Consider the following 17,135-nt stretch of genomic DNA (forward strand, 5'->3'; position numbering starts at 1 on the left):
GCCTTTTACACTGTATGTGTCAGAAAAAGAAAAAAATGGCAGTTGGAGTTCTAACCCAGACTGTGGGGCCCTGGCCAAGGCCAGTGGCCTACCTTTTACCTACTTATTCTAAAGAAGAAAAGGACTTTCTCCAGGCAGAGGGAGGACAGGTGATGGAAGAAGGATGGATCCAGTTACTGGATGGGAGAGTAGCTGTGCCACAGCTGCTGGGAACTGCAGTCATACTGGCTGTGCATAAAACCACCCATCTAGGCCAGGAGTCACTTGAAAAGTTGTTAGGCAAGTACTTCTACATCTCATTTACCAGACCTTGCCAAAACAGTGGCACAGCGATGTATTATCTGCCAACAACACGATGCAAGGCAGGATCCAACCATCCCGCCCGGCATACAAGCTTATGGAGCAGCTTCCGCTGAAGATCTGTAAGTAGACTTCACAGAAGTGCCAAAATGTGAAGATAGCAAGTATTTATTAGGTCTTGTGGGTGGGTGGAGGCTTATCCAACGTGAACTGAGAAAGCTGTTGAAGTAACCCGTGTGCTTCTTCGAGATCTTATTCCTAGGTTTGAACTGCCCTTACGAATCGGCTCAAATAACGGGCTGGTGTTTGTGGCTGACTTGGTACAGAAAACAGCACAGGTATTGGGGATCACATGGATACTGCATGCTGCCTACCGACCTCAGAGTTCCGGAAAGGTGGAGCAGATGAGTCAGACAATCAAAAATAGTTTAGGGAAAGCGTGTCAAGAAACAGGATTAAAATGGGTACAAGCTCTCCCTATGGTATTATTTAAGATTAAATTTACCCCTTCTAGAAAAACAGGATATTCCTCTTATGAAATATTATATCATAGACCTCCTCCCAAACTATGGGGACTTCCAGGCACTCCCTGAGAGTTAGGTGAAATTAAGTTACAGCGACAGCTACAGGCCTTAGGAAAAATTACACAAACAATCTCAGCCTGGGTAAATGAGAAATGCCCCATTAGCTTATTCTCCCCAGTTCACCCTTTCTCCCCATGTGATCGAGTGTGGATCAAGAAATGGAACGTAGCCCCCTTGTGCCCATGGTGGAAGGGACACCAGACCACTCCCACTGCCATGAAGGTAGAGGGAATCCCGGCCTGGATCCACCACGGTTATGTAAAACCTTTAGTACCTAAGACCGGGGAGGCGAGACCAGGCCCAGATAACCCATGCAAAGTGACTCTGAAAAAGACGACGAGCCCTGCTCCGGTCACACCTGGAAGTTGACTGGTCTACGTGAGGCCGAAGCATGAGGAAACGTGTCATGCGACTCATTCTCCTTAAAATTTGGACTTCAACAATAAGGACTTCAACTGATTTTCCCCCCGCGGAAGATTGTTCCCAGTGTATTCATCAGGTTACTGAGGTAGGGCTACAAGTTAAAACAATCTTCCTGTTTTATAGTTATTATGAATGCCTAGAAATTTTAAAAGGAACTTGCCTGTATAACACCACTCAGTACAAAGTGTGTAACCCAGGAAATGCCCGACCTGATGTGTACTATAACCCATCTGAGTCTCCCATGATCACAGTCTTTGAAATAAGATTTAAAAACTAGTTCTTTTCTAGGCAATAGAAGTAAAAAAAATAGCTAAAACAGAAAAAAAAGAAAGCCCCATTTACATGTTCAACCGGATCATACGGTTACAAGCTATCTTAGAAATAACCACTAATAAAATTGGCAGAGCTTTAACTGTTTTAGCCCGGTAAGAAACCCAGATGAAAAATGCTATCTATCAAAATACATGGGCACTAGACTACTTGCTAGCAACTAAAGGAGGGGCTATGGAAAATTTAACCTAACCAATTGCTGTCTGCATATAAATAATCAAGGGCAAGTAGTCAAAAATACAGTTAAGGACATAACAAAGTTGGCACATGTGCCTGTACAGGTTTGGCGTGGGTTTAATCCTAAATCTATATTTGGAAAATGGTTTCTAGCACTAGGAGGATTTAAAATGCTTATAAAGGTCGGGCACGGTGGCTCACGCCTGTAATCCCAGCACTTTGGGAGGCCGAGGCAGGTGGATCACAAGGTCAGGAGATTGAGACCATCCTGGCGAACACGGTGAAACCCCATCTCTACTGAAAATACAAAAAAATTAGCCGAGCGTGGTGGCAGGCACCTGTAGTCCCAGCTTCTAGGGAGGCTGAGGCAGGAGAATGGCATTAACCCGGGAGGCGGCGGAGCTTGCAATGAGCAGAGATCGTGCCACCGCACTCCAGCCTGGGTGACAGAGCGAGATTCCGTCTCAAAAAAAAGAAAATGCTTATAAAAAAATCATAATAATAATAGAAACCTGCTTGTTGCTCCCCTGCTTGCTACCTCATACCTTAGAAAAAGAAAGAGGAAGCAAAAGTTAAAGGAAAGCAGAAATGAGATCAATAGACAGCCCAGTGCCACACCCTAGGCCTGGTAGTTAAAAATCAACTCCTGGCCAGGTGCAGTGGCTCACGCCTTTAATCCCAGCACTTTGGAAGGCAGTGGCGGGCAGATCACGAGGTCAGGAGATCAAGACCATCCTGGCTAACACAGTGAAACCCCGTCTCTACTAAAAATACAAAAAATTAGCCAGGCGTGATGGCAGGCACCTGTAGTTCTGTAGTCCCAGCTACTCAGGAGGCTGAGGCAGGAGGATGGTGTGAACCCGGGAGGCAGAGCTTGCAGTGAGCCGAGATTGAGCCACTGCATTCCAGCCTGGGTGACAGAGTGAGACTTTGTCTCAAAAAAAAAAAAAAAATTGCCGGGCTCGGTGGCTCAAGCCTGTAATCCCAGCACTTTGGGAGGCCGAGACGGGCGGATCACGAGGTCAAGAGATCGAGACCATCCTGGATAATACGGTGAAACCCCGTCTCTACTAAAAAATACAAAAAAAAAAAAACCTAGCCGGGCAAGGTGGCAGGCGCCTGTAGTCCCAGCTACTTGGGAGGCTGAGGCTGGAGAATGGCGTAAGCCCGGGAGGCGGAGCTTGCAGTGAGCTGAGATCCGGCCACCGCACTCCAGCCTGGGCTACAGAGCGAGACTCCGTCTCAAAAAAAAAAAAAAAAAAAAAAAAAAAAATCACCTCCTGACCTAACCACTTGTGTTATCTATAGATTCCAGACATTGTATGAGAAAGCATTGTGAAACTCTCTGTTCTATTCTGCTCTGTCCTGCCACCGATGCATGCAGATCCAGTTACGTACCCTATCCTTGCTTAATCGATCATGATCCTTTCACGTGGATCCCCTTAGAGTTGTAAGCCTTTAAAAGGGGCAGGAATTTCTCTCCCTCGGGGAGCTGGGTTTTTAAGACGCAAGTCTGCCGACGCTCCCGGCCAAATAAAGCCACTTCCTTCTCTAACCTGGTGTCTGAGATGTTATATCTGTGGCCTGTCCTGCTACAATCCAGGAAGAAAAGTGAGCTGCCTGGGCTGTCCCTAATGTCTCTTTGGACTGTGGGTCTGTAGCACCTGTCATAACACAGTCCTATGAATTAATATGCAGAAAAAAGTTAACGTTAGCAGTCCTAAGGCTCTGTTTCCTTGAAAATGTCTGTTCCCAAAGTCTAATCTTTGATGACATTGTTAGAGAAGGCAGATAACTAGCCAAGAGCAGGAGGGGAAGTCCAGGGGAAAGCCCACACCCCCAGGGATCACCCCAAACAGGCATGCTAGATATAAGCACAGAGGAGGAGAAATACCTAAGTAGAAAGAAACATCCATTATGATGCCCAGGATTCACTCACTTCACAGTTATCCTGTCAGAATGTAGCTAGATAGATGGTAAGAAGGGCAAAGGGGACATTCCTAAGAAAAGTCTGGCACCCTAAGCACACAAGAGGGCAAACAAGAAACTCCTAAGAGATACCCAGGTGTAAAAAGCATAGATTCAATCACTATACGACCCTCCTGGCATGGCAGGAATGAGCAATGCATCCACCCACATATCCACTGATGGCTGAATGGATAAACAAAATGTCCTAAGTATATACAAACAATGGGATATTATTTATACTTAGAAAGTAACATCTTGGCCAGGCGCTGTGGCTCACGCCTGTAAGCCCAGCACTTTTGGAGGCCAAGGTGGGTCAATCACCTGAGGTTGGAGTTGGAGATCAGTCTGACCAACGTGGAGAAATTTTGTCTCTACTAAAAATACAAAATAAGCCAGGTGTGGTGGCGCATGCCTGTAATCCCAGCTACTCAGGAGGCTGAGGAAAGAGAATTGCTTGAACCTGAAAGGCAGAGATTGCGGTGAGCCAAGATTGCGCCATTGAACTCCAGCCTGCCGTCTCAAAAAAAAAAAAAAAAAAAGGAAAGTAACATCTTGCTCCATACTGCAATATGCATGCAACCTCACCTCAGGATAATTGCAATAAGCAAAATACAATAGAATTCATCTTACAAAACTTATGTAGATCTGTCAAACTATCTCAACTGTACATGTAAAATTCCTTAAGCTGATAAGTTTTAAGTTTTGTTTTACAATAAATAATGATAATAAATCATGGTAGCAGCCAGGTGTGGTGACTCATGCCTACAATTCCAGTACTTTGGGAGGCCAAGGCAGGTGTAATTTATGGAGGCTGGCAGTTTGAGATCTGCCTGGCCAAAATGATGGAACTCCATCTCTACGAAAAATACAAAAATCAGCCAGGCCCAACAGCATGGTACTGGTACCAAAACAGAGATATAGACCAATGGAACAGAACAGAGCCCTCAGAAATAATACCACACATCTACAACCATCTGATCTTTGACAAACCTGACAAAAACAAGGAATGGGGAAAGGATTCCCTACTTAATAAATGGGGCTGGAAAAACTGGCTAGCCATCTGTAGAAAGCTGAAACTGGATCCCTTCCTTACACCTTATACAAAAATTAATTCCAGATGGATTAAAGACTTAAATGTTAGACCTAAAACCCTAAAAACCCTAGAAGAAAACCTAGGCAATACCATTCAGGACATAGGCATGGGCAAGGACTTCATGACTAAAACACCAAAGCAATGGCAACAAAAGCCAAAATTGACAAATGGGATCTAATTAAACTAGAGAGCTTCTGCACAGCAAAAGAAACTACCATCAGAGTGAACAGGCAACCTACAGAATGGGAGAAAGTTTTTGCAATATACCCATCTGACAAAGGGCTAATATTCAGAATCCACAAAGAACACAAACAAATTTACAAGAAAAAATGAAACAACCCCATTAAAAAGTAGGCAAAGGATATGAACAGACACTTCTCAAAAGAAGACATTTATGCAGCCAACAGACACATGAAAAAATGTTCATCATCACTGGCCATCAGAGAAATGCAAATCAAAACCACAATGAGATACCATCTCATACCAGTTAGAAAGGTGATAATTAAAAAGTCAGGAAACAATAGGTGCTGGAGAGGATGTGGAGAAATAGGAACACTTTTACACTGTTGGTGGGACTGTAAACTAGTTCAACCATTGTGGAAGACAGTGTAGCGATTCCTCAAGGATCTAGAACTAGAAATACCATTTGACCTAGCCATCCTAGTACTGGGTATATACCCAAAGGATTACAAATCATGCTACTATAAAGACACATGCACACGTATGTTTATTGTGGCACTATTCACAATAGCAAATACTTGGAACTAACCCAAATGTCCATCAATGATAGACTGGATAAAGAAAATGTGGCACATATACACCATGGAATACTATGCAGCCATAAAAAAGGATGAGTTCGTGTCCTTTGCAGGGACATGGATGCAGCTGGAAACCATCATTCTCAGTAACCTATCACAAGAACAGAAAACCAAACACCGCATGTTTTCACTCATAGGTGGGAACTGAACAATGAGACCCCTTGGACACAGGGCAGGGAACATCACACACTGGGGCCTGTCAGAGGGTGGAGGGCTGGGGGAGGGATAGCACTGGAGAAATATCTAATGTAAATGACGAGTTGATGGGTGCAACAAACCAACATGGCACATGTTATGCCTATGTATCAAACCTGCACATTGTGCACATGTACCCTAGAACTTAAAAGTATAATTAAAAAACAAAACAAACAAACAAACAAACAAAAGTAAAAGTGTTTGTTTTGGAAATGACTTTGTTAACAGAATAAAAAGACAAGTGACAGACTGGGACAAAATTTTTGCAGAACACCCATCTGATAAAGGACTGGTATCCAAAAGGTAATGAAGAACTCCTAAAATTCTACAAGAAGAAAACCAACCAATCAAAAAAGAAGCAAAAAGCCAGGCACAGTGGCTCATGCCTGTAATCCCAGCACTTTGAGAGGCTGAGGCGGGTGGATCACCAAGGTCAGGAGTTTGAGACCAGCCTAACATGGTGAAACCCAGTCTCAACTCAAAATACAAAAATTAGCTAGGCCTGGTGGCATGAGCCTGTAATCCCACCTACTCAGAAGGCTAAGGCAGAAGAATCGCTTGAACCCAGGAGGCAGATGTTGCAGTGAGCCAAGATTACACCACTGCACTCTAGCCTGGGCGACAGAGCCAGACTCCATCTCCAAAAAAAAAAAAAAAAAAAAAAGCAAGATCTTTCCAAGTATACCTCCCCCCAAAAACTGTAATTATGGCAAACAAACATATGACAGGATGCTTTACATTACATGTCATTTAAGAGCAAAATGAAAACAGGCCAGGCGCAGTGGCTCACGTCTGTAATACGACACATTGGGAAGCCAAGGCGGGTGGATAACCTGAGGTCAGGAGTTTGAGACCTGCCTGGCCAACATGGTAAAACCTCATCTCTACTAATAATACAAAAATTGGCCAGGTGAGGCAGCGCACACCTGTTAATCCCAGATACTCTAGAGGCCGAGTCAGGAGAATCACTTGAACCCGGGAGGTAGAGGCTGCAGTGAGCTGAGATTACTCCATTGCACTCCAGCCTGGGCAACAAGAGTAAAACTGCGTCTCCAAAAAAAAAAAAAAAAAGAAAGAAAAGAAAAGAAGAAAACAATGAGGCAGCAGCAAATACCTGGTGGAGTAGCTAAAATCCAAAACACTGACACTTGCTAATCCCAATGACAGTGAACTCTCATTCACTACCGATGTGAATGGAAACTTCTACAGCCAATTTGGAAGACAGTCTGCGGAGCTCTGAAAAAAATAAGCATGGTGCCCTACTGATTCAGTAGTCTCATTCCTACAATATTGACCCAAATGAAATGAAAACTGATGTCCACACAAAAGTCCTCCCACAAACATTTTTAGCAGCCTTACTCATGACTGCCAAAAACTAGACTCAAACAAGGTGAGTCTTTAAAAAAAAAAATAGAAGAGGTCTCACACTGTATCTACCAGGCTGGTCTCTAACTCCTGGCCTCAAGCAATCTTCTCACCTCAGTCTCCTACATGCTGGGAACTCAGGGATGAGGCATCACACCAGGCTCAAGATGAGCCTTTCAACAGGTGAATAAAGAAACAAACTATGGGCCAGGCACGGTGGCTCAAGTCTGTAATCCCAGCACTTTGGGAGGCCGAGACGGGCGGATCACGAGGTTAGGAGATCAAGACCATTCTGGCTAACACGGTGAAACCCTGTCTCTACTAAAAAAAAAAAAAAATACAAAAAACTAGCCAGGTGAGGTGGCGGGCGCCTGTAGTCCCAGCTACTTGGGAGGCTGAGGCAGGAGAATGGCATAAACCTGGGAGGCGGAGCTTGCAGTGAGCTGAGATCCCGCCACTGCACTCTAGCCTGGGCGACAGAAAGAGACTCTGCCTCAAAAAAAAAAAAAAACAACAAACTATGGTAACACCCATCCAGTGTTAATGCTACTCAGTGGTGAAAGAAAATGAGTGGCCGAACATGGTGGCTCACAAGTGGAATCCCAGCACTTTGGGAAGCTGAGGTGGGAGGATCACCTGAGCTGGGGTGTTTGAGACCCTGTCTCTAACTAAACAAAAACAAAAACAAAATTTTTTTTTTATTGAGACAGAGTCTCGCTGTGTCGCCCAGGCTAGAGTGCAGTGGCGCAATCTCGGCTCACTGCAAGCTCCGCCTCCTGGGTTCACGCCATTCAAAAACAAAATCTTTTTTAGATAAATAAACAAAAATAAAAAATACACGAGTTGTCAAGCAACAAAGCTTTCGAGAGACCTTCAACGTATATTTTTACATGAAGGAAGCAAGTCTGAAATGGCCACTTACAGCATCATTCCAAATATGTGATATTCTGGAAAATGCAAAACTCTAGAGGCAGGAACATCATCATTTGTTGCCAGGGATAAACAGGGATGGCAAAAGAGTGAGGAGAAGGTATGATTAGGAGGAGCACAGGCGAGTTAGAGGGCAGTGAAACGCTTCTGTATAAGACTGTGATGGTGGATACATGACATATGTAGTTGTCTTAAACCACAGAACAAAAGAGTAAAGTTTAATGTAAAAGATGAACTTTAGGTAATAATAGCATTGGCTTCTTCAATTTTCGTCATGTTCACATGTAATATATTCTTGCATCAACTGTAGGATACACCACACACAGTCAATATGGTTTCTTTGGTTTAAAACATCGTTGTTGATTTTTTTGAAACGGGGTCTTGCTGTGTTGCCTAGGCTGGCCTCCAACTCCTGAGTCCAAGCCATCCTCCCGTTTCAGCCTCTCTAAGTGGTAGGATTACAGGCATAAGGCACAGCACCTGGCCAGTTAAGATGTTTAAAATAGGGGGAACTATGAGCTTGGAAGAAAAATGTGGGAACTCTGTGGATTATCTGCTCAATGTTTTGGGTAAACAACCACTGTTCTAAATCATAAAATCAACTAAATTAAGAAAGTGAATTAACTATCATTCCATGTAAGGTTCACAGCTGAGTTTAAATAAAACCCAATATAAAATACGACATATTGGCCGGGTGCAGTGGCTCATGCCTGTAATTCCAGCACTTTGGGAGGCCGAGGCAGGCGGATCACAAGGTCAGGAGATCGAGACCATCCTGGCTAACACGGTGAAACCCCGTCTCTACTAAAAATACAAAATATTAGCCAGGCGAGGTGGCGGGCGCCTGTAGTCCCAGTCTCTCGCCACTGCACTCCAGCCTGGGCGACAAAGCGAGACTCCGTCTCAAAAAAAAGAAAAAAAAAAAATCACATATTGGCATATTGGTTATCATTTGCATAAAAAACGTACAAAAATAAAATATACTGATACGGATGGGTACCCAGGTCGGGGAAGCATAAAGAAAAGTAGGGCAGTTGTCTTATCATTCACAGTACTGGCTCCATCAATATTTGGATTAATTGTGCAATTTTTTAATGTATTTTGTGCGTATGTAATACTTTTAGTTTCTGGAATGCATACCCTATACAGAAATAAATCTCAGTGAATTCTAATTATCTGCAACAACAGCATAACAGATTGAAACTAATTTTTTTGTTTGTTTTCTCTTCTTTTTTCTCGAAACAGGGTCTCATTCTGTTACCCAGGCTGGAGTGCAGTGGTGCAATCATAGCTCACTGCAGCCTCGAACTCCTAGGCTCAACAGTTCTTTCCACCTCAGTGTCCTGAGTAGCTGGGACTACAGGCACACATCACCATGACCAGGTAAGTTTTTGTATAGACAAGGTTTGCCATGTTGCCCAGGCTGGACTAATTTCTTCCTTTCTTTCTTTTTTTTGAGACAAAGTTTCACTCTTGTTGCTGGAGTGCAATGGCACGATCTTGGGATCTTGGCTTACCGCAACCTCTGCCTCCCAGGTTCAAGCGATTCTCCTGCCTCAGCCTCCTGAATACCTGGGATTACAGGCCTGTGCCACCACGCCTGGCTAATTTTGTGTTTTTAGTAGAGATGGGGCTTCTCCATGTTCATCAGGGTGATCTCGAACTCCTGAACTTAGGCTATCTGCATGCATTGGCCTCCCAAAGTGTTGGGATTACAGGCATGAGCCACCACACCCAGCCACTAATTTCTATTAAAATTAATTTTCTTGAAGTCCAAAAAAGTCTCAAGAAGGATAAAAAATGATTATTATGCAAAAAGTTTACACTGAAAAACATCAATATAAAAAGCAATAATGGAAAAAATGCCATGTGTCCTTAAAAGGAGATTAAGTATCACTATGATGTAACCTCTCTGAAATATGCCTACAGTTATATTTTATTTTACAAAATGTACAAGGCAGTTTGTTTCTTTCACTAAAATTAAGAAAAAAGTACTTCTAAAAACGGAAATAGAAGACCATGACTAAAAATAGCCAAGATCCTCTATGGAATATGGTTGGGGGTGTCATGGTGTGAATATTTGCACCACTCCAAAAAAATCACACATTAATAACCTACCCCCAATATAGTATTAGAAGTTGACATCTCTGGGAAGTAATTAGGATTAGATGAGAACATAGGAGTAAATCCTTTCTGAATGAGATTAGTACTCTTATAAGAAGACACAGGAGAGCCGGCTCCCTCTCTTTTCTGTCAGGTGAAGAAACCACAAGATGACCATTTGCAAACCAAGAAGCAGGCCCTTACCAGATACTAGATCTGCCAGCTCCCTGAACGTGGACTTTACAACCTCAAGAACTGCCAGAAATAAATGTCTATTCTTTAAGTCACCCAGTCTATGGTAATTTGATACAGCAGCCCAACATGACTAAGACAGAGAGGCACCATCCCTACTACACACCACAGCTTTGAACTCTAAACTAATTAACAGAAAATGGTATTATCAGAGATGGAAAGATAGGCCAAGCCCGGGTGCGGTGGCTCAAGCCTGTAATCCCAGCACTTTGGGAGGCCGAGGCGGGCGGATCACGAGGTCAGGAGATCGAGACCATCCCGGTGAACACGGTGAAACCCTGTCTCTACTAAAAAGTACCAAAAAAAAACTAGCCGGGCGAGGTGGCGGGTGCCTATAGTCCCAGCTACTCGGGAGGCTGAGGCGGGAGAATGGCGTAAACCTGGGAGGCGGAGCTTGCAGTGAGCTGAGATCCAGCCACTGCACTCCCGCCTGGCTGACAGAGTGAGACTCTGTGTCAAAAAAAAAAAAAAAAAAAAAGAAAGGCCAATGGAGAACAGCAAATTGTGAAAGTAGGGCACCTATGTTTTTTGGGGTTTTTTTTTGAGACAGAGTTTTGCTCTTGTTGCCCTGGCTAGAGAGCAATGGTGCAACCTCCACCTCCCAGGTTCAAGTGATTCTCCTGCCTCAGCCTCCCGAGTAGCTGGGATTACAGCCATGCACCACCATGCTTGGCTAATTTTGAATTTTAATAGTGATGGAGTTTCACCATATTGGTCAGGCTTGTCTCAAACTCCTGACCTAAGGTGATCTGCCAATCTCAGCCTCCCAAAGTGCTGGTATTATAGGCATGAGCCACCGCACCCAGTCTGGGCATCTATTTAAGGTAATGTGAAACTATGACAAACCAGGTATTGCCAGCCAATGATATAAGTGATGAACACTTAACAGAAAAAGCAGGGACAAATGGTCCTCTACCGGAGGATAATCAATCTACTACTCATCATCTCCATATACAGTACTTTAATTCATTCTAGAGCTGCCGGTTATAGTGAGTTCTTATAATCATATGTTACCTTAGCATGCATTTTCTTTATGGATTTCACATTCTCGTAACAGGAGAAACCTTTACTCAAACTCAACAGAGTTTCCAGTTCTCCACCTCCTCCCAGTTCCTCCATGTGGTCAACTCACATGTAAGACTTACACAGCTGCATTCTGGTGACCACCTCCCTGTGGGACAGCTAGATACAACCTTGTTGGGGTGGCCTTTCCTTGTCTTTTGGGATATTTCTCTCTTCACAGGTGAGACAATCCAGAGGACAGGAATCATTTCTGCTTTTCCTCAATAGCAACATCCGATTAGCTGACCTGCCATGCGTCTCCAATTAATGGAAACTGAAGCTGGGAGAGAGAAGCGGAGCACCCATGAATTGGGTATCTAGATGAAAAGTACACCAGGCATCTCCTCCACCATTACTCATTCAGCTGCTCCCTTGGGAGGCCCCACTCCCCTAGGCACTGATACCCACTAGACCCTCCAAGAGACACGGCAACTGTGGGGGTCTTGGGTCAGCTACAGGCAGTTCTAAAACTCAAAACCTGGAAAAGATGGAAGGGTGTACTGAAGACATACCACCCTGTAAAGTTTCCAGAAAGGAACCTCATCCCAAAGATATCCTGATAAGGTGTCTATGTCTCAGAAAGATAACAGGAGGAGAAGCAGAAAGGATTTTTCAGGAAAATGTCTAGTGGTGATTCTCTGCTTTCCTCTCATGTGAAATGTTCAGACATTGATTTTACTGTAAGCCCTTGAAGAGTTAGGCTGTGGTATGAGAGTGGAGGATTTGAGACCCTGCGTCGCATATATTTGGAAAATGTGAGGTGAAACCAGTCGTCCTGGAAAGTGTGAAAAAATTTAAATAAGAAGCAATGAGACCGAACTGTGTGTAGTACCCTAGGGTCCTACCTAAGGGCCCTGAAATCAAATTTAAATACAATTCTTGGAAATTACTAATTTATAGGGAAATAAAATTTATGCTTAATCAGGCAAAATTTACCAATTACCTTGTAACTACATACGTAGAAATTTTCTACCTATATAGGCTGTGTGAACAAGTAAATCAGGCCGGGTGCAGTGGTTCACACCCGTAATCCCACCACTTTGGGAGGCCAAGGTCGGCGGACCACTTGAGGACGGGAGTTTGAGACTAGCCTGGCCAACGTGGTAAAACCCCATCTTTACTAAAAATACAAAAATTAGTTGAGTGTGGTGGCACATGCATGTAATCCCAGTTACTTGGGAGGCTGAGGCAGGAGAATTACTTGAACCCAGGAGGTGGAGGCTGTAGTGAGTGAGCTATCGCGCCACTGCACTCCAGCCTGGCCGACAGAGTGAGGCCTTGTCTCAAAACAAACAAATAACAAAAACAACAAAGTAATTCCAAAATTTAAGCTGACAGATCTCTCAATTATCTAGAAGCAATGTGATAATGGGGTTGAGTCACATGACACACAGCTTTCACACAGACAGCTGGAACTCTCCTTTCCCTGATTACAGATTCACCATCTTTCTTACCTATAGTGTTTTGTAAAATGTTGTAAATGACTGAAGGGAAACAGGAAAGACCCTTTCCCTCTTCACTTTTTTTTTTAATTTAATATGATTTTTCACAATTGAGATAGGGTCTCGCTATGTTGCCCAGGCTGCTCTTGAACTCCTGAGATCAAGCCATCCACTTGCCTTGGCCGCCCAAAGTGCTGGGGTTCCGGGTGTGAGCCATCCCACCAGGCCCCTCTTCACTACTGATCTCTGTAGTAGACTAACTTCCCTCTTTACTTCCTCACACAAAGACTTCATGTCTATCACATTGTCTTCAGCTGGAATGTTAAATTCACTCTTTTAAATTGAAAAGGAAATAAAAACCAGCCAGAAAGAAAAGAATACAAACTCTGGGGGGAAAGAAAGCAATCCCTAACGAATTAAGATGTTAGCCAGGTGCAGTGGCTGACATCTGTAATCCCAGTGCACTCCTGGAGGCCAAGGAAGGAGAACTGTTTGAGGCCAGGAGCCAGAGACCAGCCTGGGCAACATAACGAGACCTAAGCTCTGCAAAAAATAAAAAATTAGCCAGGTGGTGGTGGGCAACTGTAGTCTCAGCTACTTGGGAGGCTGAGATGCTTGAGCCAGTGAGTTCAAGCCTGCAGTAAGCCATGATTGCACCACTGCTCCAGCCTGGGTCACAGAGCAAGGCATTGTCTCCAGAAAAAACTGTTGTATCTCATATATCAGCCTTCTATGGAAAATGTAATCCTGTTATATTTATTTGTCTTTTGCCTATGTAAGTGTTAGGGAAACAGGTGCCTAAGGGAGCCAGAGTAACACCAATTCAAGTTTAGCTCCACCTTGAGACTAACAAGAAACACTCCTTGCCAGTCACAACCCATGATCATCAAATGTTTCCCATGAAGAAAACAGCCTACAGATGCCTGCAAGTATCCTTACACTCCCACAACAACAGAACGTCCTGATGTCCCAATACCCATAACAACATATGCTTTCAAGATAATTACAGTTGTTTTAACGCGCTTGTATGCTAAAATGTAAAGGATAGTTTTCCTTACTCAACAGAGTAATAAATTGTGTGACGCTGTCAGCCCACATGCAAGTAGGCACAGGTAGTTTATTCTTTACATAGACAAGATTGCTACATAAGAAAAACTTAAGACAGTACGTTCCTCCACTTGCTGTATGAGGATGCCTTACTCTGAAACAGAGAAGCTTTTTCTTTCTTTTTCCTTTTCTCTCTTTTTTTTTTTTTTTTTTTTTTAAATAGAGACAGGGTCTTGTTGTGTTAGCCAGGTTGGTCTTGAACTCTTTTTTGTTTGTTTTGTTTTTGCTTTTTGAGATGGGGTCTCACTCTGTTACCCACACTGGAGTGCAGTGGCGCATCCTCGGCTGGGCTGCAACCTTTGCTTCTGGGGTTCAAGTGATTCTCTCACCTCAGCCTCCCGAGTACCTGGGCAGTACAGGTGCAAGTCACCACATCCAGTTAATTTTTGTTAGTTTTGGAAGAGATGGGGTTTCGCTATATTGCCCAGGCTGGTCTCGAACTCCTGAACTCAAGTGATCCTCCCACCCTGGGCTCCCAAAGTGCTTGGATTACAGGCCTAAGCCATCATGCTGGCCCAGAGTAGCTTTCAATAAACTCTCTTCTCACTACACTTTGTGACTCGTCTTGAATTCCTTCCTGTGTAAGATTCGAGAACTCTCCTGGGGTCTGATCAGGACCTCATTTTCCGGTAATACAAGCAAGAACTTAACTTCCAATTTTGGAGTACTGAGTCCATTTCTCTGGAGTCTTTTTCCCAAATGGGCCATTGCTATCTTTTTGCTTGAATAAACTCTTCCAATTGAAATCTGAAGCTTTCGATTATTTTGGAGTGACAAGTCCAAATACGGCAACTGCATCTCTGCCACCAATCAAGCATTTATCTGGTTTGTCTCCTCATGTAACTTATAACAGCCTACCCCTAAACTGGTAAACTAAAAATAAAAACATAACTTCTGGCCTGGCGAGATGGCTCACATCTTTAATCCCAGCACTTTGGGAGACCGAGGTGGGTGGATCACTTGAGGTCAGGAGTTCGAGAACAGACTGGCCAACATGGTGAAACCCCATCTCTACTAAAAATACAAAAATTAGGAGGGTGTAGTGGTGTGTGCCTGTAATACCAGCTACTCAGGAGGCTGAGGCAGCAGAATCGCTTGAATCCGGAAGGCAGAGGTTGCAGTGAGCCGAGATAGAGCCATTGCACTCCAGTCTGGGTGACAGGAGGCTCTGTCTCAAACCAAAACCAAAACCAAAAAGTACCTTCCCAGCTAAGTGAAGTGACTGGCTCTTGGCCAAGGGGACCCCCGAAAAACCCTGAAAATTGAGTTCTTCTGTATGACAAGATGGGAAGTGAGACGGTCTCCTTATACCCTTTCCCTTTAGGAGTTTAGAAATGCAGCAGCTTAATGCACATTCATGTAAAAATAGGTATCATCAGAATGGAAAAACAAACTCCTTGGGGCAATAAGATACCACATTACAAACAAGATCGAAGGCCACGTAAGGCAAAGGTAAAGTCACGCCTTAGAATTCATAAAATCTAGAGAAACAGGTCTGTTTTTTGGCTGGGATAGAATCAAGTGGCAGATAACAGACCCCCTTCCTTCAGCATTCCTTCCTACCTCCTCCAAACTTCAGACAAACCTTCACACTCTCAACCAGCTGCCACCTACAGAATCCCTCAACCACCTGTGCCTTCTAACCCCCCTTCCACAGGTCCCACCCTTTCTACCAAAGAAATTTACATCTTTCAGGCACGGATTCATGATTTTCCCTACAATTCCTGTCTCTCTGAAATGAATAAAACCAAACTGTCTTGAGCCGCCTCGGGACCACTTACTCCAGGCATCTTGGGGTTGTGTTTCCCTCGGCCAACGTCTCTCCTATTCGGCTCCGAATAAACTTCTTTATTTTACACAGTCTGCCTTTTTCCGCTGACAAACCACAAGCCAGGACTGGGTGTTTCTCATTCGTGAATCGCTGTTTGCTCAAATGAACTCTTTCATTGTTAACGTACCTCAGTTTAATTTTTAACAGGAGAAAGTGGGGGCTGGGGGCCCCACAGACCGCTGCTCCTCCCACGCACGAACCCTACACCCGAGTCAGGATTCCACCCATGCCCCTCACGTTGCTTCCGCTCAATCTGGGGAGACGTCGGGCTGCGAGCGCGGAACTGCCCAGAGAAGGCTCCGGGGCTGTGGTCGCAGTCGCTGCGCAGGGACGGGACAGGACGCCCGGGGTCCCGGCTGCCGACCAAACCCCGTCCAGCGGCCGAGGGGACCGAGGGCCAAGCTGCTCAAGGAGGACTCAGTCCCAGACCCCGGAGTCGCCCACAGGGAGGCCAGGGTCCCGCCACAGCCTGTTCCCGCCTGTTCCAGGCAGCCCCTCCCCCGTCTCACGACACCCGGCCCCGCACACACACCATTTCCTGGATTTCAGATGTCCCGGGGTCCTCTCGACAGCTCCTGTGACTACAGCAGGGAATAGCACAGGTAACTGAGCGACAGAAACCTGGGTACAGGCACCAGGTCCCTCTCCGGCTGGACAGACCGGACGGATCCCAACCGCCGCCCGCGCAGCGACAAAGGTGTGGGGAGGAACACAACCCCCTACATTTCCGGATGAACTATGCGCAGGGCCACGCCCCCGCGCCTCTGATTGGATGAAATGCTAGGCCCCGCCCCCATATCTGAGTCACAGCTGAAGCCCTGGGTATCAGATCTCCCAGAGCCAGACTGACGGATTCTCTAAGGCTTCCCTAAGGGCGAGCTGCTTTTTGCACTCTAGTTATTGGATATTTGCATTTCAGCCAAACTTGGTATTGATAGAAGAGAATACTAGCGTCATCTTCACTCAAGGGGCTGTCCCTGCTCCTTCGTTCTGCACGGGGTCACAGGAGTGTGCAGGGAATTTCAGACTCAGTGTCCACAGGAGCCATCTACTGGCCTTAGAGCAGCAGTGGAACCGAGACCAGGCCGGCGGGCACGACTGCACCAGGAGGCGAGGCATACGTCCGCGAGCGGGCCGGAATTGGGAATGAGGCGT

At 44.9% G+C, this 17,135-nt stretch overlaps 1 protein-coding gene across 7 annotated transcripts in view; it reads right to left on the reverse strand.

Annotated features, from left to right (window-relative positions):
* The window catches only part of LOC103233952 (uncharacterized), an 82,272-nt gene extending 65,589 nt beyond the window's left edge, over nucleotides 1–16,683 (reverse strand). For all 7 annotated transcript variants that reach the window (XM_073016915.1, XM_073016910.1, XM_073016914.1 and 4 more), the window contains exon 1: nucleotides 16,513–16,683. In XM_073016915.1, coding sequence (XP_072873016.1) covers nucleotides 16,513–16,515 — 3 coding nt within the window. In that variant the 5' untranslated portion in view covers nucleotides 16,516–16,683. The remainder of the gene's footprint in view (nucleotides 1–16,512) is intronic.
* Nucleotides 16,684–17,135: the final 452 nt, after the last annotated feature.

This window comes from Chlorocebus sabaeus, chromosome 6, assembly GCF_047675955.1.
Source record: "Chlorocebus sabaeus isolate Y175 chromosome 6, mChlSab1.0.hap1, whole genome shotgun sequence".
NCBI lineage: Eukaryota > Metazoa > Chordata > Mammalia > Primates > Cercopithecidae > Chlorocebus > Chlorocebus sabaeus.